The sequence below is a fragment of the Oryctolagus cuniculus genome, chromosome 10 (assembly GCF_964237555.1).
Source record: "Oryctolagus cuniculus chromosome 10, mOryCun1.1, whole genome shotgun sequence".
NCBI lineage: Eukaryota > Metazoa > Chordata > Mammalia > Lagomorpha > Leporidae > Oryctolagus > Oryctolagus cuniculus.
The window spans coordinates 97,560,812-97,582,479 of NC_091441.1; the positions used below are offsets into that span (position 1 = coordinate 97,560,812).

The window sequence follows — 21,668 nt, forward strand, 5'->3', positions numbered from 1 at the left end:
GCAGGCTCTGCCGTGGCTGGTGCCATGGGCTGGCTGCAGATTTCCCAGTGCACCCCTGAGCAGACACGGACTCCTTTGCCAGGGCAGTGAGGGCAGGACAGGTGGAGCAAGGAGCCTGTTGGGCTGAGAGGTAGGTGGCCTGCCCTCTCTGACCTGAATCTGCTCATCCTGGGTGGAGAGTGGACAGCTGGGGCTGTTCAGCTGGCCCAGATGTGGCACACTGTCCCCCTTCCTCGGCCTTCAGCCCAGGAATGCCCAGGTGCTGGAATATGTTTGGGTGGGCAGAGTTCACAAGGCCTTGTGTGCCAAACAGTAATGTTCACCTTTATAAGGGAAACCCCAGTGTTTCAGGGAACAAACAGTCAACACCTACTTGTTTCCGGTTTTGGAAAACTATGGGTGCTCTCCCTTCTTATTCAGCCCAGACAGCTGATCTACAGGAGGAAAGGTCCTGGGCCCTGGGCTAAGATCATTCCAGCTCTGCCTCTCTCTGTGTGATGTAGGGCAAGGCTGAGCTCCCTTCCTCACCTGTGAGGCCAACATCTCCTTCTCTGCCTCAGGAGAGGAGGCCACGTCCAATGCCCGGGACACAGCCATAGTGGCTCCTCCCAGACGGTAGTCCGTCTCCACCATGGCTCTGGGGAAGTGAGCCCAGGCTGTGTTAAGCGAGAGCACGTTAAAAGGCTGTTATAGGTTCTTGCTGTGGGCGTGGCCCTGGCGCCAAGCTGGTGGAGAGGGTGGGCAGTCACTGTTAGAAAGAGAAGTCCATGGTGTCAGATGACTTAGTGACCCCACTGATGGGCAGGAACGTGACTGTCAGCCTCTCCCCACTTCCCCTCTTCTTGTGCTCTCACGGAGTCTCAGTGGTTCCTCTGGCTTTTTATTTTGCCTGGGACTGTTGTCGACTGTCCCAGAACACCTTGTTTTGGCTTCTCTTGTCATGTAGCTCCTGAAGCCAGCCTGAGGTGGGTGGGTTGAGGCCTCTCCCCTGACCCAACAGCATTTGTCCCCGTCAGCTGCCCTTAGTGGACTTGCCTTGCCAAGTGCTTTGGTCTGCAGGTCATTTGCAGTGCTCTTTGCTAACCCTGTCCATCCTGTCATCCTTCCGAGGGCCCAGCTCCTAGACGGCAGACCCAGGGCCTCAGGAAACCTGCGTGGTGGCCCTGGCTGGCGGGGCTGCCAGTGCCAAGTGTGAGGCTCGGGGCGTCTTCCATGATGGTGACAATGAAGAAGGAGGAAGGGAGTCCCTGCCTCCTGCTGGTGTCAGAGCTGCAGAGGAGCCTCACTGTCCCGTCACACCCCCTTGTTTTGCAGACGGCACATGGCAGGGAGAGGAAAGCGCCTTCCTACCGCCACAGTTGTCATGTGAGGCCCTGTGCCCCAAGGGAGGCCCCCACAGTTCTTGGTGGCAGAAGTGGGGACAATGTGCTGGAAATGCAGGTTTACTTTTCTGTAGTTTCTGAAACAGAATCTTGAGCCATGCTCTCTTGGCTGAAATCCCCTAGAGCTATTTGGGAGAGGGTGGTGGGCGGGCTGTGGGTGGGGAGTTAAATCTGGTGTTTGTGGCTGCGCAGTTGGGGTGCGTGTCACAGTAGAGTGACTGAGCTGCACGTGGTTCCGCGTGCCCCAGCTGGCCCACAGTGCGGGTGAGCAGCCCTGGACACAGATCCAGACCTGCACAAGGTGGCAAGAACGTACAGGCTTAGAGTGCAGTGCTCACACGTGTTTGCATGCCAGGCCCTAGGCTGGAGGTAGGGAAGTGGCAACAGAGGCACTCGTCCTGGAGGGAGGGAGGCAGCAGTGCAACAGTGGCCTAATGTGTGGGCTGCTGCGGGGTAGGACGCTGTCACCTGTACCTCACCTCCCTGGTTTCTTCAGGTACTCTGCCGCCCTGGCCGGTCCTTTCTTTTTGGATGGATATGTTGATAAACCTGGATCATAGCAGGATTATGTATGGATGATTGGGTACCTCCTGCGAAAGCTGGGGGAACTCTGCTCTGAGTGACCCCAGTGGCCCCTGCCGCATCCCACAGCAGAGGTGTCCTCAGAGGTGTCTTCGGCCATGGTCCAGAAGGACCCAGGCAACAGCTCCTGCTCATAGGCTGCTCCTTGTCCGCTGGGTCGTGGTGGCGCCATGGACTGCCATTGGACACAAGGGCCCAGTCACAGCAGGTGTTGGTGAGCACGTGCGGGAGTCTCCCAGGTGTGGAGGAGGTTGTGGAAGAGAGTCCCGTGGGTTGCAGTTTCTCTGCCTGGGCACAGGGGTCAGAGGCCAGGGCACCCACGCCAGCTGTGTCTCAGATCTCCTTGGTCTGTCCCTGTTTGACAGCCACACTGCTTTTGCCTCTGACTCCTGGGGCATGGCCTGACAGTCAAGTTTGTTCACCAGCAGACAGTGTATATGAGACTGATGAAAAACGTTCCACCGCTCTTGGAAGTTCGTATGTTGGATGCCTGGCAGGCCTGTACCAGGATAATGTTGTGGGCATAACCGCCAGGGGCCAGGCTTGCAGGGGTCTTGGTGAGTCAGGCAGGAGGTAAGGAGTGTGGAGAGGTATGGAGAAGCTGCTGGGGACAGGGGAGTGAGCGACCCCTGGCGCTAATCTAATCTAACCACCGTGCACCCCTTTGTTTTGCTTTTCTCCCCCCAGTTTTTCCATGAATGTGTTGCTATATGAAGAAACTGGACAGTGGGGGTCTCTTGGATCTGGCATTTGGCAGGGGAGAGGCATTGTATGGTGAAAGGAATGGGTGTGGTCCAGCCAAACTCAAGGGAGAGCAGGGTGCGAGGAGAGGCTGTGGCCAGGGTTCATGGTTGGTTGAGTAGGATCCTCTCACAAGACTCCAGCTGACCTGTCAGGGGAGAAGGAGGTCCTAGCTGAGTCCATGAAGCAGGCATACCACTTGGCCTGGCCTGGAGGCAGACAGCGACCAGGGCTGCTGGCAGGCAGGCACCTCTGGCCATCTGAGCTGTTGGAATCCATGCTGCTGCCGGCCCAGCCAGGAGTGCTGCCGCGAGTCACGCTCTAGAGTCACCGTGGATGTATCCAGGGCGGGCCTGGCCTGTGGGAAGCAGTAGCTTGGCAGAGATTAATCAGAAGACTAAGTCACCATGAGGATAGAACATGCGTCCCATCTGATTGCTGACAATGATGAGACCTTGGAGAAGGCATTTGGTGCAGCAGTTAACACGCCTCTTGAGAGGCCCACATTCCATGTCAGAGTACCTGGGTTCTGAACCCAGTCCTGACTCCACTTTCAACTCCAGCTTTCTGCTGATGCACACCCTGGGATGCAGGCAGATAACGTCTCAAGTGCTTGGATCCTGCCAGCCATGTGGGAGACCTGGATAGGGACCCGGACTGTGGGGGCGCATGAACCAGCAGAGGAGAGGTCTTTCTGCCTCTCAAATAAAATTCATAAAAATTATACTTAAAAAAGAGCTTTCCCATGCCTCCATGATTGGAAACATTCTAATATACTTCCCATTAACTAATGGGCTAAAGAAGAAATTGCAGTGGAAACTAAACATTCAGAAGTGAATGACAGTGCAGATGTTGCATACTGGGAACTTGTGGGATCCACCTAAAGTGGTCATCGGAGGAAAATTTGTAGGCTTAAATGAATCTTTTAAAAACTTTTTTTTTTTTTTTTTTGACAGGCAGAGTTAGACAGTGAAAGAGAGAGAGCCAGAAAGGTCTTCCTTTTCCGTTGGTTCACCCCCCAAATGGTTGCTACAGCTGGCATACTGCGCCAATCCGAAGCCAGGAGCCAGGTGCTTCCTTCTGGTCTTCCTATGCGGGTGCAGGGCCCAAGCACTTGGGCCATCCTCCACTGCCTTCCCGGGACACAACAGAGAGCTGGACTGGAAGAGGAGCAACCGGGACAGAATCCGGCGCCCCAACCGGGACTAGAACCCAGGGTGCTGGCGCTGCAGCGGAGGATTAGCCAAGTGAGCCACGGCACCGGCCTAAAAACTTTTTGTTTTCATTTTATTTGAAAGGCAGATAGAGATTGGTCTTCGCATTTATGCTGGTTCATTCCCCAGATGCCCACAGTAGCTAGGGCTGGGCTAGGCAGAGCCAGGAGCTAGGAACTTTATCCAGGTCTCCCACTTGGGTGGCAGGGACTCAAACACTTGGGCCATCTTCCGCTGCTTTTTCAAGGCCATTAGCAGGGAGCTGGATTGGAAATGGAGTAGCTGGAACTTGAGCTGGTGTCCGTATGGGATGCTGGTGTTGCAGGCAGTGGCTTAATGTGCTGGGCCACAATACTGGCCCCAAGGGGCGCATTGTTTTTGACATTCCATGTACTGCAATCCTTCCCTTTTCTCTGTTCTCTAGTTTTTCCTCAAAGTGAAAATAACTTAGCTTTTTTAAAACTGTTTTATTGTGGGAGTGCCATATACTAACTGTATAGTGAATATAGAAAATGACAGATTCCTAGAATTAAGTAAAAGTAGCTAAAATTGCACCCCTCCCTTAAGCCCTGTTTTAACCCTTCGCAGACTGTCCACTTAGAAGGGTATCTGAGTGCCACCTGCCCTACCACCCTGCTCTGCTCAGCCACTGCACGTGCAGCCAGTGTTCAGCAAGTGGGGCCACGCAGCCTGCCGTGTCTGACACCTGGCACTTCACACTCAGTGATGTTATTGGGCATTGTTCCCTTTAGGAAAGTGGATCTACTTGATCCTGGTGGATGGTGGTAGCCTAGAGTTCCCAGGGCTCCTGGAGATGGGGCCTGCCCAGGCCCTTGTGGCTCCCCCCGCGTGGAGAAGGCAGGTGACAAGCAGGCACAGTCTGGAGGTTTTGCCTTTGTGTCCTCTCAGACCTGTTCCCCTCCCTGGGCCACCTCTCCCTGAGGAGGACTAAATGCAGATTAAGTGGGTCAGTGTGGGTGAAGTGCTCAGGGCCAGCCCCAGGGGCTAGCTGGTGTTGGAATTCACTTTCTCACTGACACCTCTGAGAGGGGGAACCGTGGGTGGAGTCTCAAAATGTGGGCACCTTGTCACCTGACCTACCTGAGTGGCTCCTGTCAGCCTGCCTGTCTTCTCCTGGTGGCAGAAGCTGTCTTGCCTCGTGGCTGGCCAAAACCCTGACTGGCCTTCTCAGGCACAGAGTGCTCCTCGGATCCGTGGTTGGCCTGTGGCTGTGTTGCTCTTGAACAGCTGGGGTGATCGCCACTGCCTGTGATGGCCTGGAGGAACTAAGGTGGCCTTGGTGAGAGCGGCCAGGCTGTCTTCCCACAGGAGAGAACCTCTGGTGTCTGCTTCAGCTGGGCCTGGCCGCAGTCACAGTCTGTGGCAAGGAGGAGGTCCTGATGCTGTGCTAAGATGGGTTCCTGCTCTGCATCTTTCTGGAGTGGAGTTCAGCTGTGTGGGGAAGAACCCGGAGATCAAGCGCCTTGTCCCCCCAGCCTGGACGTGCTCAGGGCCCTCAGGTGCTTGGGCCCTTGTTCCGCTCCAGGTGGTCATGCAGGCCTTCTGCACTTGGGCAGCCAGAACAGGCTGGTCCTCCCCCAAGGCCTGAAAGTGATGTGCGTGTTAGAGGGACGTTGCTCTGCCTCCCAGGCACCTCCCATAACCCCTCCTGGCCTCCTGGTACCTGGGCCCCCCAGCCATGCCCTGTCTCTCAAGCCATTAGCTCCTGCTTGGGACTTCCACTTCTCTAGTCAGCAGCAGGGCTCTGGGGCCTGGGTCAGAGGGACTGGGTGTTGGTCCCACTGCCGTGGCCTGTGACTGCGCAGTGCATCTCTGGCTCCAGCTTCTCACTGAGGGTGTGAGGACGTTGATGCTACCTCAGCAGGGCTGCCGGCAGGGGCTGCCCTGTTCTCTCTCTCTGCCCGCCCTTGCTCCCATGGCCTGGTCTTGATCCTGTCGTGGTGCCCGGGAACAGAGGGCTCAGCAGCGGTGCTTGAACGTGGCACACACAGGCTCCTTGGCTAGGGGCGGGGAGGCCTGCAGCCGGTTGGCCTCTGTCCTTTACCCACTGCTACTGTCATTTGGGAATGGTCTCTTCCCACGCACTTAAAATCCAGAGTAACCTTTGGTGCTTGTTCTTGTTTGCTCTGCCAGGGTCCGGTCACCACTGTTGCCTTTTCAAGAACAGGAGAGTATTTTGCTTCTGGAGGTTCTGATGAACAAGTAAGTAAAAAATGGCCGAGGGCTCTGGGCTGATACTGCTCAGAAGTGGACAGGAGGCTGGAGGCCATCCTGGGGATGGGCCATGTCTCACCATCTTGCTTGGTGGCTTTCAGTGACCGTGAAGGCCTTGATGGAGCTTGGGTTGAGGGTGCTCAGATCCAGAGTCCTCATTGCCCCAGAGTGGGTTTCTTATAGGTGCTGACCATGTGGCAGCATCTCAGGGCCCCTGCTGCTGAAACCAGCATGGGTCGGCGGGAGTCTGGGCTCTCACTGCCATGGAAAAGCTGATGTTTTTTTCCTAATTCTAAACAAACAGTTAATAAGTCTTAGATTTTTTAAAAAGATTTATTTTTATTTATTTGAAAGAAAGAGGGAGAAACAGAGAGAGAGGGAGAGGTATCTTTTGTCTGCTAGTTCATTCCCCAAATGGCTGCAGTGGTTGGAGCTGGGCTGATTCAAAACCAGGAACCAGAAGCTGGGCCCAAGGACCTGGGCCATCCTCCGCTGCTTTCTCAGCCACATTAGCAGAGAGCTGGATCGGAAGTGGAGCAGCTGGGACTCGAACTGGCATCCATATGGGATGCCAGCATTACAGGCAGAGACCTAGACTATGCCACAGCACCAGCCCCTAATTATTAGACCTTAAATATAGCATGCCTCTGTGTCCAGTGTAGTAAGAATTTCATCTGTCATTTCATGCTTGTGCTAGCTTGTGGGGCAGGCTCTGTCGTCTCCCTTCTGCAGATGAGGAAACAGTCCCAGCAGATGCAGAGCTGGGACAGGGCACCAGAGTTCATCTGACTTTATTTATTTATTTGTTACATGTTTATTTACTTCTATGTATTTGAAAGGCAGAGTCACACCAAGAGAGACAGAGAGGGAAACAGGGAGACAAAGATCTTCCGCCCACTCGTTCACTCTTCAAATGCCCACAACAGCCAGGGCTGGGAAAGGCTGGAGCCAGGAGCCCAGAACTTTATCTGTGTCTCCCACATGGGAGGCAGGGACCCAAGCCCTTGAGCCATCTTCTACTGCCTTCTAGCCTGTGAGCATTAACCGAAAGCTGGCTTGGAAATGGAGTAGCCAGGATTCAAACTGGCACTCTTGTGTGGAAGGCAGGGGTCCCAAGCGGCAGCTTGATCCACTGTGCCACGTGCCTGCCCCTCGTTGACTTTATAGAGCTGTGCCTCTGGCCTGGGAGCCTCTACTCCAGTATCTGCTGCCCGTTGCTCCCCAGCCCACTGTACATGCTTGGGAGGGGTGTCAGAGAGGACGCTGTGAGGAGGTGCTCTCCTGCCTTATCACCCTATGGTCCTGACCAGACTGCTAAATGGTGACCTGTCTCCCAGTGGGCACTGCAAGACCAGAGCTCCCAGGGGTCTGTCTGCAGCCGGCAGCCTCTGGAGCATCGGTGGTGCCTCCTGAGGCGAAGGAAGGCCGGCTGCTCTGAGGAGCATTGCTGAGTGCGGTCATGCCATTGACACCTGGCCCCCGCACAGCTCCGGCGGCAGGAGTCCCATCGGCCCTCCATGAGCCCTGGCCCCAGCCAAACATCAATTTTCATCACATCTCTGCCAGTAAAGCAGAGGGTGGTTGGAGGCTCCTTGACCACAGCCTGGAAAAGAGGCAGCAGGTGTTTTCTCACCGCAGCACCCGTCCTTATGCTAGCAGACGAGGGAGGAGGAAGGCATGGGGACCCCTGGGCCTGGCCGTGGAGCCCAGCTTATGGCTTAGAAGGCAGGGAATGGTACAGTAAGCAGTGTGTGGTAAAATAAATCCCTGTAGTACCAGAGCAGCCTGGCAGAAAAGAGGGCTTCTACCTAGTCTGGTACCTCCTCAGACAGCCACTGCCAGCTTTTTTTTTTTTTTAATGTTTTTTATTTTTATTTATGAGGTAATAAACAAAGAGAAATGCTTCCATCCACTGGTTCACTCCCCTAATTGCCACAATGGCCAGAACTGGTCAAGGCCAAAGCCAGGAGCCCAGGACTCCATCCTGGTCTCTCACATGGGCAGCAGGAACCCAAGCCCCTGGGCCACGTCCTGCTGCCTTCCCTGGTGCGTTAGCAAGCAGCTGGGCTGGAAGCAGGGAAGCTGGGCCTCGGACACGTGCTACAGTAGGGAGTGCTGGTGTTGCAGGCTGCACCGCGACGGGGCCCTGCTGCCGTCGAAAGTCTGCTCTGAGAGCCCATAGAGAGGCATGTCGACAAAATCTCTTCACTAACCACTTGACTCCTAGGAGAGTCTTCAGCAGTTATATTTGCACAGTTACACAAGGACCCACTAAACAAGGCGGGTGTGAGCTGACACACTGTGTGTAAGGTGACGGATGAGAGCACCCGGCTGCCCATCTGTCTGGGTTCAGTAATCAGCAGAGCTGCTCGGGCGGTAGACAGGAGCCTCCCGGAGAGCCAGGCTCACTGCCGCGTTTGACAGGGATGTTCCCCTTGGGTCTGTTGGGAACCCAGGCCCTTAGGACCTAGAAGCACACAGCTGTATGTGGTGACAGCCTCCAGCAGGGAGCGCTGTCGCTCCCCAGCAGAGCAGCACCCTTTGCTTTTGCAAGGACTTTGGAGTGGGACATGTTTTTTCTGGCTGAGCTAAGCCTTGGGATAACGGGCGTGTTGCCGAGTGCTCCCTGGGTGCCAGTGTGTGTGCCAAGGCGTCCCTGGTGAGTCTCACAGCAGCCCTGTGCTATGGAAGCTAGAACTGTCCCCTTTCCACAGATGGGGGAATTGAGGCATATGGCTTAAGGCCCTTGCCTGGGGCCACACAGGAGGGGTAGAGCCAGGATCCTAAAACCCTCCCCCTGCTCTGTGGTCTGGCCTGCAATGCATGTGTTGACCCTAGTCCCAGTGTAACAAGCCAGGAGCATCTGCTTTGTGGGGAAACAGATGATGAACACGGGAATGGGACAGATGGATGAAGTAGCTTCAGACCCTGAGGATACAACTCCCTTGCCTAGTGGCGCTGCACAATGATGCCCCATCCCTGTGGCACTTCCAGGTCCTCTTGAGGCCCAAGAGCCCACTTTCCTGGAGATGGGGCAGACCCCCGTGTGGAGCTGAGATGTCAGGTGGGGACCACTGTCCTTCCATGGCCTGCAGCTGTGGGGTGGCCTCTGGGCCAGTTTTCTCAAAGAAAGAAACTGGCAAGGACTTTTCTTCCCCTCATCCTGAGTGCTTATCTTGGCAGGTAATGGTTTGGAAGAGTAACTTTGATGTTGCTGATTATGGAGAAGCCACAAAAGTACAGAGGCCCCCAGCCACGCTGGCCAGCTCTGCTAGGACTTTGGTAAGTGGTTTGGTGGGTGAGTCCTGAGCCTTGGGACTCTGGGGTGATTATAGACAACAGGGGTGCCAGAGGCTTAGACCAATCAGGGGAAGAGACCCCAGTTGGAACCCGTCCAATGTACCCTGGGCTCTCGTTGTTTTTAGTTTCCAATCTCGAATGAGCATGTAAGACCCTGAGAGGCAGTTGGAGCAAGATGCTAGTCACCTAGCACCTTGTTCACCCAGCAGCAATGTTCCCTGGCATATTCTGCTGCTGCATAGAGGCCTCAGGAATCAGAGGACCTCTCTCGTACTGAGTTCTGGGTGCAGGCCTCAAGTGTGGGGTTCCTAGAGGGTGCAGGGCCTAAAGCCACACCTGGGCCCAATGGCAGAGAGCCTGGCCCTGTTCTCACTTCTTCTTTTTTTTTTTTTTAAACCATGGAGAGGAAGTTCCTTAGCCAAGAACCGTTTTTAGTATCTTTGTTGGTAATAGGGACTTCAGTGTTTGTAAATTGACATATTTAATATTTTTGACATTTTTTTGAGGAAAATTTGATAACTGATGTAGTCTTATTAAATAAAGAGTTTACAGCTTTGGCAGAAATAAATGGTAAAACTAAGCTTGTGAGAGCCCCAGGGTCTTAAACAGCCATGGGCTGTTTAAATCTCTCCTCTCTGGACCTTAGAGACTATGCCTTCCCCACAGGCGGAAACTGGCCTGGACAACAGGAAGCAGCTCGCCCAAGGCCCCCAGCAAGTCAAGGCTGGGCTGAGAATAGAAGCAGGAAGCCTCCTGAGTCCATAGTGGGGCTTTCTGTGGCTCCAGCACATGGACATCCCCTTCCCCATGCACACACACTTGCTCTGTTCTCTGTGTTGGGGCTGCCTCTGGGAATAGGTTGGTTGAGGTTTATAGTTTCTCTTTTGATTTTTTAATTGAAAAAAAAAAAAAAAAGAGAGAGAGAGTTTTCTTTAATGTATTTATTTGAGACACAGAGAGATCAAATTCCCATAATAGCTAAGTCTGGCACAGGCTGAGGCCAGGAGCCAGGGTCTAGTCTGGTCTCTCACATGGGTACAGGGGCCATCATCTGCTGTATTCCCAGGTGCGTTAGCCTGATATTTTGGCCAGGAGCTGGATCAGAAGCAGAGTAGCTGGGATTTGAACTGGCACTCTGATATGGGATGCCAGCTTTGCAAGTGGTGACATAACCTGCTGTGCCACAGTGTCGGCTCCAGTTTAGTTCTTCTTCCAAGGGCAGCCGTCCTGGCCTGCCTCCTGGCTGGGAGGCTTTGTTCTCCACACTTGGATTTGTCAGAGGGTGGCTGAGTTGCACGATGGTCTGCTTGCTGCCAGTTCATCTTCCACCTAGAAAGGTATTTCCAAACCACAGGGCTGGGGACCTCTGCAAGTCAGCCTGACCTCTGGACTCCCTGCCCTCTCCTCTTTGGCACTTAGGGTGAGCCAGGCGTGGCCAAGGCCCTTTACATGTGCTGCCCTCTTTGTTCCTTGTCAGAATAATAGAGTAAAGTCACAGCTCCTGTCTCAGAAGAGACATTTGGGGCTTACAGACTTGGCGGCCTCTCTGAGCAGGGCTGATTACCTAAAAACTGCAGGAGGCCCCAGAGGGCAGGGGTGCACTGCCGTCCGCCTGCTGAGTCTGGTTAGCTTCCACCAGCCTGACCAGGGGGATCCCGCATGCTTGGTTGAGCTGTCTCTCGCTTCTCAGTCCTGGCTTGGAGATGGGATTGGCTTTCCGAGCTGTGGGGGCTGGTAGTCAGGATGAAGGCATGTGGAGCAGGTGACGTCACTGGACAGGATGGCACGTGACTGGGCGAACCACTTGCCAAGACTCAGTGCAGCCACTGGTCCGCACTCTACCTTCAGGACCATGTTAGAGCTGTTGTCATGTAGGGCTCAAACAGGGGAACTGGCTCAGAACCCTGGCTGTGTGAGCCCAGGCAAAGCACCCCTTCATCCCAAGCCTCTGTTTCCACAGTGGGTCCTGAGGACCCCATAGACAGGCTGTGAGGACCAGCTATAACGTAGATGAGCTCCACTTCCCCACACAGCGACTCATTAAACTTCCAGTTGTTCTTAGGGGAGATGGGTTATTTGTCATTGTCCCTTGGGGACTCTGAGAGGACACACGGGTCCTCTTCCAGGCCCATGCCTTCACTAACAGATGCACACCCTGTGGTGCACACTGGCAGGGCTCCTCTGATCTTGGGACTCCTGGGCCAAGAGGAGCACTAGGCTCTTTGTGGGTTTGGTTTCTTGTGGTAAAATGTAGATAGTAGGCTGGCACCGTGGCTCACCAGGCTAATCCTCCGCCTGTGGCACTGGCACCCCGGGTTCAAGTTCCAGTTGGGGTGCCGGATTCTGTCCTGGTTGCTCCTCTTCCAGTCCAGCTCTCTGCTGTGGCCTGGGAAGGCAGTGGAGGATGGCCCAAGCGCTTGGGCCCTGCACCCGCATGGGAGAGCAGGAGGAAGCACCTGGCTCCTGGCTTCGGATCGGCGCAGTGCCAGCCGCAGCAGCCATTTGGGGGATGAACCATCGGAAAGGAAGACCTTTCTCTTGTTTCTCTGTCTCTCATTGTCTAACTCTGCCTGTCAAAAAAAAAATAAAAATAAAAATAAAAAATTTAAAAATGTATATAGTGTAAGATTGACCATGTTAGCTGCTGATAGGCGTATGGCATGGTGGCATGAAGTATATGCACGTTGGTGGTTGCTGTGCGCCATGCGCCATCACCATCCATCTCTAGAACTTTTCACCTGCACAGACTGAGAGCTCGTGTTTGTGACCCTATGCTGTGGTTAGGTTTTCTCCTGAGACAGGAAGGGGAGCTGACGGGTGTGTTCTCGCCCTTCCTGTCAAGGACTTCCCTGGCACAGACTCCATGGCTGGCCAGGGCGTCTCAGTTCCCCAGGGAGCCAGGAACACAGCAGCTGTGTCCGTGGAGGCCCCCCACCCACCTCTGTCCTCACACCACCCTTCCAGGAACCCAGGCTTGCTCGACCTGGGCCCTGCTGATATTTTGGACCGATCATTCTTTGTTGTTGGAGGCTGCTGTGTGCCCTGTGTGGTGTTTAGCAGCATCCCTGGCCTCTGCCCACCAGGTGCTAGAAGCATGCTGCCCCCTTCCAGCTGTGACAACTCAAAACCGCCTTCAGACGTTGAAAATGACACTGGGACGTGGGTGGGCGAGAGAATCACTTGGATACAAAGCTGGCCTCACAGTGCGGGGAGTGGTTGTGGCTGGCACTGGCTGCTGAGCAGTGAGAGGGGTCTGGACAGAGGCGGAGGACCTGTCATTCTAGCCCACTTGTGTGTGTAGACTCTGCTCAGTCGGGTCAGCAGCTGTGGCCCAGTTCCTCAGCCTGGGTTTCTAACAGAAGCTTGTTTTGTAGTAATGTTTGGTGCCAGATCTGGAGTCTTCTAGAGGTGATTATAACAGCAACAGCAAAGGCCTTTTGCCTTTAGCAACTTAGTTTTCTTTACTTAACCTTGGAGTGTGTTCCTTTCCTTCCTGCCCAGAGGTTTCCCTGGCTCTGAGATAAAATCTGGAGAGTGGTTTGGTGGCTGACCAGCGTGGCATGACTTCTCGAAGAGCCTGGGAATGCTGCAGCCATGCCCAGGAGCTCGCGAGTCTCATGGCTTCCTGCGCTTCAGCACCATCCCCACGCTGGGCTGCAGCCTCTGAGGCTGCCTGAGTGCTCTGAGCACTGAGGAGTTTGAGGAAGCCCAGTGGCTGAATGTGGCTGTTGGATTCCAGACCACTTGCCCATTCTGATGTGGCAGCTGAAAGACAGAGGGGGCAGACCCAGCATAGGGCCTCAGCAGGGCTGGGCTGGGAGCCTGTGGCAGTCCCTCGGCCCTGGAAAAGCCCCTGCCCATGACCCCTCCTCTGTCTGCTGCATTTCAACGCTGAGCTCTTGGAACGGAGGCTGTCCTTGAGCCCACTCCGCACAGAGCGCTGTTCACTGCAGAGCTATTTTCAACCTCTGGTTGAAATTCACAGCTTATTTTTAGGCACATTTCATGTTGAAAAGCAAAAGCCATTTCCCAGCCATTCAGAATGAGAATAATGGGTTCCATTTTCCCTCTATTCTTGGCTGAGTTGTGCATGAGGAGGGATTTCAAGGCTTATGGCTGGGGAACCTTCTGTGTTTGGAAAGCTGCAGATGGAGGATTCCAGGCCACGTTCTGGGCCGAGGGTGGGCAGAGAGCTCTGTGTGCTGCCCGTGAGCTGCTGTGGGCTAGAGGACGGTTGGAGGGGCCCTTGAGGGCAGATGACTGCCTAGCACAGGGACTTGAGTCGGGGTGAGGGCTGTGTCTGCAGGGGTCTGTGCTCAGCAGTGTTCCCTGCTACAACCTGGCCTTCTCACCCTGCCTGCCCGGATCCATCCTCCCGCTGTCTGGGATAAGGATCCTTGTGTCTTAGCTGACCTTGGATTTGGCACCTATCCAAGCCCCAGCCACCACAGGACAGATTTCCGCCTCAGCCCCAGGAGCAATTGTAAGCCAGTGCTAAATAGCAAGGATGCATTCGTCTGGATTTACTCGTTTTCACCTTCCCTTCAAGTGGCCAAGAGCCCTGTGTGCAGTTGGGAAGGGAAGTTGCACTGGGTGCGGTGGGAGGGGTAGAACACAGAGTTCGAGGTAATTCAATGAAACAAAAAAAAAAAAAAAAAAAAAAACCAAAAAAACAAACCACTTCCTGAGCCTCAGGTTGGCTGCCGTCCTGTTCAGACATTAACCTTGGGGTTTGTCTCCATTTACCCATCACGGTCTCACTTTAAAGAGGGATGCTCACCTGTGGCTTCCGGCCAGCCCATGATTGAATCTTGCCCATACCTTGCTGGGCTGGGACCCTGGGCGAGGGACGGGCCCTCCGTGAGACCTAGCTTCCTCTTCTGTCGGATGGGGAGACGGGCCCTCCTCGCGAGAGTTCCTGGGTGGAACGTGCCAAGCAGCACTGGGCACCATGCCTAGCACAGGGCAAGTGCTCGCCCAGCTGTAGCTATTTTTAAGTTATTCTTTTTCTCTCTTCTGTCCCACAGACAGCCAGTCCGGGTGACTGTGTGTTCCAAACCTGCCGTGGTGAGGGACAGCAGGCAAGGTGGGGACAGTTCTGCTTGGGGTGGTTTTGCGTGTTGAGGTGTCTCTGCAGGCCAGTGAGGTTCTTTGCCCCTTGCAGGCGTTAGTTATGGTGACCAACGCAGCAGGAAAGCAAACCTACGGAGCAGGGTGGAAACAAACCTGCTTTCCTCTCCCCGGCACCCAGCCTGCCACCCCGTGGACTCCTCAGGGCACCATGCCCACGACCCCGAGTCTCAGTGCTAGAACCGCTGCCTGGAAGATGCGCCCCAAGTCTGAGGCCCGCTCTGTGGAAGGACACTGTTTCTTCTTCCTGGCTTCTCTGTCCCGAGGGTGGAGTCCTGGCCCCCCCAGCCCAGCCGCCGTCTCTGCTCTGGGCCCTGGCACAGGGATGGGCTGCACTTAGGGCATGCCGGGGCCCGGATTCCTGGCCTGGAGGTTTGTAGCACTAGGTCTTGTCCCCTGCTGAGGACCTGGGGGTCCTGGGTGCCTGCAGTGGCTGCTTGAGATCTGGATTCTCACTCCAGGTGCCTTGGGTCAGGAGTCAGAGGCTTGGAATGGGAAAGAGAAGGGCCCCATTTCCCTGCCCCTGGTCCATTTGGGCTGCTGTTATAAAATACCATAGACTAGGTAGCTTATAAACTTACAGGCGTCTGTTTTTCAAGTTCTCGAGGCAGAGCCGCCCAAGCAAGGCACTGACAGCCTCGTTGTCTGCTAACGGCCTGTTTCCTGGTGCAAGGATGGCTCTGTCTGGCTCTGTCCTCGCATGGTGAAGGGTATCTTCTGTGGGGACACTAATCTCAGTCATCAGGGCTCCCCCATCCTGACCTAATGACCTCCCAGAGGTCCCACCTCCTCATCCCGTTACCTTGTGGGTCAGGGTTCTGATGTATGAATTTGGGGGGACACAAGCGTCCAGATGGTGGCCGATTTGTTTCCTCTCTGTGGAGAGCATGGAGGACTCGGGTCTCCATCGGGAACACATTTCTGGCCTGGTGTTTGCTTTCAGTGGATTCGAGGTGGTGCTTAGCAGCAGGGGTGTTGTGGTGGCTTAGAGCAGGTGTGAACCCCAGATTTGTGTGCCTTAGAGAGGAGCGCCTTCCTTCTCCACTTGATCTCAATTCTGGCTCCCAGTTTTTTTCAAGACTGTTAAGAGGGATAGAGGTGGAGTGCTGGAATTCCATCTGCTGCAGGACAGGCGGAAGATGATGCTAGGCAGCCACACAACCTGACGGCTAGCTGCATGGTGGCCACCCTTCCCGGTCAGGGCGTCCCCAGGGGCTGAGGTGTGCCCGGAAGGTGTAATGGGCTCTTGCTTGGCGTGCACTCTGGCTGAATAACTGCTGTGGGAACAGGAGCGTCGGGAGAAGCAGGAGAACAGACCCTCTCCCTTAGGGCACTTCCTGCCCAGTTTGGATGTTGTGAGACTTTATAGGACCCAGGCGTTGTGGGGTGACTTGGAAATGGTGGAGATTTTGTTTTCATGTTTTTTGGGGACTTACAAGGTGGTACAACTCCCGGGTGCGGCTCCCAGGAGAAAACTTACTCCTGTCCCCTGTGCCACACAGAGTAGGAGCCTGAGCTAGAGGTCACCTGCTCGTGAGTGGCCTGGGTCCCCGTCCAGCCCAGGACCCTAGGATTGAGGTGCAGCAAAACTAAGAGAACCTGGAGAAGAGCAAGAGGCACTCTCCCCATTTCTCAGTGGGAAAGGAACACAACATTCTCAGCCCCTGGGACAGAAATCTGAGCCTCCCTTGGTGAGTGTGTGTGTGTGTGTGTGTGTGTGTGTGTGTCTGCACGTGTGTACACATACCTAGACCCCTGGCAGCGCTCCTCAGGGGCCCCTGGTGTTCACAGTCCCAGCACCTTGGGTCAAGTTTGATTCTCCACCACCCATCCCTGTTATCCCCTGCATTCCTGTTCTGTGGGTCATCTCTACAATACATGGGCTGTCCTGGGGCTGGACACAGGGCATTGAATGGCAGGGCACCTGGCTGACCAGACACCTTCCTGGGAAGAGGACAGGAATCCTTCAAGAATGGCTGCCCTGGAAAGGATTCTGACCCACTAGCAAGATGGAAGATAGCAGAAACTTGTGGCACTGGGAGCCACACTAAGATCTTGGTTGGCAGTGAGAGCTGCACTGCCGCTGTGTGTTGGTCTGAGCCGTGGCTGGCGCCCAGCCCACTTTGGCCTGTCCCTCCTGTAACCTCAGGCAGGCCGTGTTGACTCTTCCCCACCAGTGTGCATTGCGTGCTTTGGGCATTTTCCATTTCATGGCTCATTCTGCAGAAGAGCATCCCTGACAGCCTTTGCTACTTGAGGAGCAGAGTCCCGCAGGCCAGTTGCCTTACTTCCTGCTCAGCGTGCATTTTACCACTTTGCCTGGATGGAAGTCCTGGAAAGTGTTCTGGGTTTCTTGGTTTCAGTGGGAAGAAAAAGGATGCTAGAAATAAAGAAGATTGCTTATTTGTTATCAAAGTACAATTTTTAAGGAAGTTTCCTGCTCGCAGTAGGGGGTCCTTGGACGGTAGCTGGGCAAGATCCAAGAGCACCAAGGATTCCAGTGCTCCTCCTGCCACGGGGCCTACCCAGGCCTGGGGCAGGACCCTGTCTCCTTTTCCTCCCAGAGGCCACCCCTGACTGTGCTGCCAGGCACGATGAATAATAACTGTTCCCTGCAAGGGAGGAGCTGCCTGTGACGAGCCTGAGGACAGTGTTTGCGGAACCCCATCAGGAGATGTTGGCTGGTGAAGAGACCAACACTCACGATGGTTCTCGCACACTCACCCTACGGGTCTGGGCCCCATCCGCAGGTTATCTGACTCAGTGGGGAATTTGTATTTCTGACAAAGTCCTAGGGGCCTGATTTGAGAACTGCCAGTCTGTGTGAAAAGCCTAGCCCGTTGTGACCTTGGCAGCAGGGAAGAAGAGAGCCTGAATCTGGAGAGAGATGATTGGAGAATCCGTGTCCCTCTCCGCCCGCAGTAGTCTGCTGCTTCCCAGAAGAGGACAAGGGTGTGGCCTGGTTCTGCTCTCTGTGCAGTGCTGAAAGACATGTCAGTGCTGCCCCATGGACCGTTTAAACCAAAAGGCACCTGCCAGGCTCTGTTCAAAACCGGGCAGGCAGCCATGGTTACTCCCAGCAAAGGATGTGAGTAAAAAGGATGACAGAACTTGCTGCAGCCCTGCCATGGGTCTCTGCTGGGTCTGTCATCCCATCTCAGCCTTTTCTACCTGTTCCCACTGCTGCCATTAATCTGTTTGCCCTTTCTTGAGTCCACATTCTCTGGCCACCTGTCTCCTGCATTGTCCTTGCTGTCTCTCATGCTGTCTCTGTTGTCTGGGTCAGCTCCTGTCCTCCAGAGACTCTACTGGACTTTAGGCTGGCTGATAGCTGAGTCTGACACCCGAGCAGCAGACAGCCAGGGTGTTTGTGTCTCAGTATTCAGTGCCTACAGGTAGCAAGAGCAGGGACAAGCCCTGAAACAACAGTGACAGGGGCTGGTGGTGATTTCCTGTCACTGGAAAATCCCCATCTTGTCCACAAGCAAGTAGTTCCCTGTCCAGGGGAGAGTTGCATGATGGGAGGAAGGAGGCCTGTTGAATGGGAGGTGTGTTCTCTGACATCCAGAGCAAGGCATGTTAAGACAGTCACAGCATCATGAGGATGGAGGAAGGCGACTCAGGAATCCAGACCGTAGGTCCAGCTCTGTGTGCGTTGGGACACAGCTGGCATGAAACCTGGCCACACACATCCCTTGGAGAGCTGTGTCACCTCTTTGAAGAGTCCCAGAACTATTTGGGGGTTTCCTTTCCCCTGGAAGCCAAGCTTAGTTTCCAGGTTCTCGACGATTCTACATCTGCATGTGAAGAAATGAGTCTGGATGGGAGGACAGAGGACAGAGGGGTCTCTACTTTGGGAGCTTTGCTGCAAGGCACATGGGACCCGGGCACAGCCAGGCTGCATGCCACTTAGCATCTGTCATTTCAGCCACGGGGGCCCCCGCTGTGACACTGCCATCTTGCTGGTGGCACTGCCGAGCCATCTGCAGCCCATCAGCCCACGCTGATGGGTCGTTCTACACATAAGATCCCACAGGGCCACAGAAGAGCCTCGCACCAGTTGTGTGGTGCAAAACAGGGGCAGGCAAAAATTGAGGCCTTTGGCCCATGAGATGCTCTCCTTTTTAATTTCCCCCTTTGTTCCATTCCATTTTTTAAGCCCAGAAACCTGAAAGTACAAGACTTGAGCCACACGTAGAGATACACTCTATTGCTTAATCTGACTGTGATTCTCTGGGCCGCTGTCCCCTGTTCCCAGTAGAGTTACATTTATCCTTTCAGTCTCTTTCCAAACGGTACCTCTTCCACACAGCCCTCCTGGAAGCCAGCAGACTGAGTTCCTCCTTCCCCTCCTATCTCGAGTAGAAGCACCCTGCTCCCTGGAGTGGCCCCTCTCTCGTTGCCAGTTATTTGCAGGTCTAACTTGTCTCCCGGGTGGCTGGGCCCCTGCTCTGCCCACGGTGTCCAGCATGTGCCTGGGGCCTGGAATGCCAGGAGGACATGTGCCTTGCTGCCTGTGAGGCTGCAGGCAGGCTGTGACTCTCCTGTTGGCATTCCTGAAGGTCCCAGACTAAATGCAGGAAGCCAGTTTTTGTCCTCGTTTGTCAGTTTGGCAGCACGCGGCATGGGGTGATAGGGGCAGTGACCGGGCAACAGAGGGAGGCAGAAGCTGCGTGCCTGGACTCGAGTTTCAGAACTTCTTTCCATTTTAAATGGAAAAAAAACCCTTTGCAGTTTATATTTTCCAGATTGGATAGCAGCATTGCCCATGTGGTGTAAGGGTGTTGGATAGTGCCTGTGTTTATGTTCTTATTGGTTACCATGGAAAAAAATCAGAATAGATGGTTTCCATGGAGATTATCTTACAATTAGTTTCTTTGAAGGCCTGGACATTGCTGCAGGGTTCACTGAATACTCTCGATGCCATCAGAGGCTTTCTCTGTGGCAGTGCCAAAGGCTGGTCAGAACCTTGCTTGGACCCAGACAGGGCCATCCGCCTTCTGTGCCTGCAGATCCCTGGACCCCAGCGTGGCGGCGATCTTGTGGCTCAGCTTCCTGCCGGGGTCCCCTCGCCTGGCCTCAGCTACACAACTCATTCCAGTCATTGGGAAGCTCTCTTTTCTTTTTAATTAAAACAAAACAAAAACCTTTGTATTGTGGAAATTTTCAAGCTGGCACAAAGACTAGGATAATGTAACAAGTCCCCATGTGCCCCTCATCTCACTTCAATGTTTTGCCAATCTTTATTTTATCTGTCTACCCTCCACATTTTTTAGAAGAGTTAAGATTATTTTTAATCCGAGATACATCATTATACCCTAAATAAGGACTTTTCTTAGTTATGTAATGGCAACCTTATCACACCCAGCAAAATTAATAATTCCCTCATATCGAATTCCTAGTCCATCTTCACATTTTCCAACCTGTGTCCAGATCATTGTTTAGTGCTTTTTGTTCAAATCAGGATGTGGGGAGTGTTGAAAAAAATCACACATCCCCTACCGCTGCCATGGTTCTGCGGCGTGGAGGGGTTGAGGACTCTGGCCTGGGATAGGGGCAGCTTCCGGCTCACACCGCCCTCCCACTGTCTTCAGGGAGAGCCTGGTGTAGGAGCTTCTTTTTGCTTCCTGGAGATGTGTTGGGCTGGTGGGCCACTGCCCGCTGTCCTGGACAGCCATCCACAGGGGGGCGCTGGCCCTCTTTGAAGCCTGCTGGGGAGGGTAATGTGACCTTGATTCACAGCTGCTGTCCGTAACTTCATCTTCCAGGAAAGGAGAGCCTGGGAGACCCTGTGGGGCACATAGCCTCCCAGGATTCCTCCCTGGAAGCCTGGGGCTCCTAGTGAAGGCTGTGGCCCTCTGAGGCTTGCTGCCTCCGCGGCCTGGGCTGAGCCAGTCCTGGTGATCTGTCTTGGCAGGCTTTGCTGGTGTCCTGTGATGCTGCACAAAATATGAATTACCGAGCTTGGGAGTACTGCCCGGGGTGTGGTTGGTGGCTCCAACACTCTCCATTGAACTAAGTGCAAGCAGGGTTTAAAATAGCCAGCCTTTGTTCCCCGAGGTTTTAAAAATTCAACTCCAGTAGTTACAATGAGCTGTCTTCAAGTGGATCTATAAATAAACCGCTACTGTTCCTCTTTGTCACCGAGAGCTTCAGCGTCTTCCAGAGATGCCGGCTCTGCCGCTCGTCTTTATTAGATGCCGCTCATCTGTGGGGCAGCTGCAGCCATCAGCAAGCGAGGCTGACACACAGGCTTCATGACAGCAACACACTCCCTTTTGCTTTTTAAGATTAATGTATTTGAAAGAGCAACAGAGATAGAAGGCGAGACAGAGGTAGAGATCTCCCATCTGCTAGTTTACTCCCCCAATAACCCTGACAGCCAGGGCTGGGCCAAGCCAAATCCAGGAGCCTGGATCCATCCAAGGGCTTGGGCCATCATCCACTGCCTTCCCAGACGCATTAACAGGAAGCTGGATTAGAAGCAGAGAACCCAGGCCGGCGCTGCGGCTCACTAGGCTAATCCTCCACCTGCGGCACTGGCACCCCGGGTTGGGGCGCCAGTTCTGTCCCGCTTGCTCCTCTTCCAGTCCAGCTCTCTGCTGTAGCCAGGGAGTGCAGTGGAGGATGGCCCAAGTGCTTGGGCCCTGCACCCGCATGGGAGACCAGGAGGAAGCTCCTGGCTTTGGATCACGCCGGCCGTAGCAGTCATTTGGGGGGTGAACCAACAGAAGGAAGACCTTTCTCTCTGTTTCTCTCTCTCACTGTCTAACTCTGCCTGTCAAAAAAAAAAAAAAAAAAATCATAACCTGGGGCAGGCATTTGGTCTAGCGGTTAAGAAGCTGACCGAGAGGCCGGTGTCGCATATAGGAGAGCCTGGGTTTGTTGCCAGGCCCTGGCTCCAGCTCCTGACTCCAGCTTCCTGTTAATGCAGACTCTGGGAGGCAGCAGTAATGGCTTGAGTGATTGGGTTCCCGCTACCTGTGTGGGGAGAACTGGGTTGGGTTCCTAACTCCTGGATTCAGCCTGGCCCAGCCCTTGTTCTGGCAGGCATTTGTGGAATGCACCAGTGGATAGGAGATCT

The 21,668-nt window shown here is 54.3% G+C and overlaps 1 protein-coding gene across 8 annotated transcripts in view; it reads left to right on the forward strand.

Annotated features, from left to right (window-relative positions):
* Positions 1-21,668, forward strand: part of POC1A (POC1 centriolar protein A) — a 76,122-nt gene that overhangs the window by 21,235 nt on the left and 33,219 nt on the right. For 7 of the 8 annotated variants that reach the window (XM_051852358.2, XM_070050755.1, XM_051852361.2 and 4 more), the window contains exons 8-9: positions 6,074-6,142; positions 9,338-9,436. In XM_051852358.2, the coding sequence (XP_051708318.2) occupies positions 6,074-6,142; positions 9,338-9,436 (168 nt within the window). Of the gene's footprint in view, positions 1-6,073; positions 6,143-9,337; positions 9,437-10,120; positions 19,731-21,668 lie in introns of those variants that run through there. The other variant, XM_051852362.2, reaches the window with a different exon arrangement.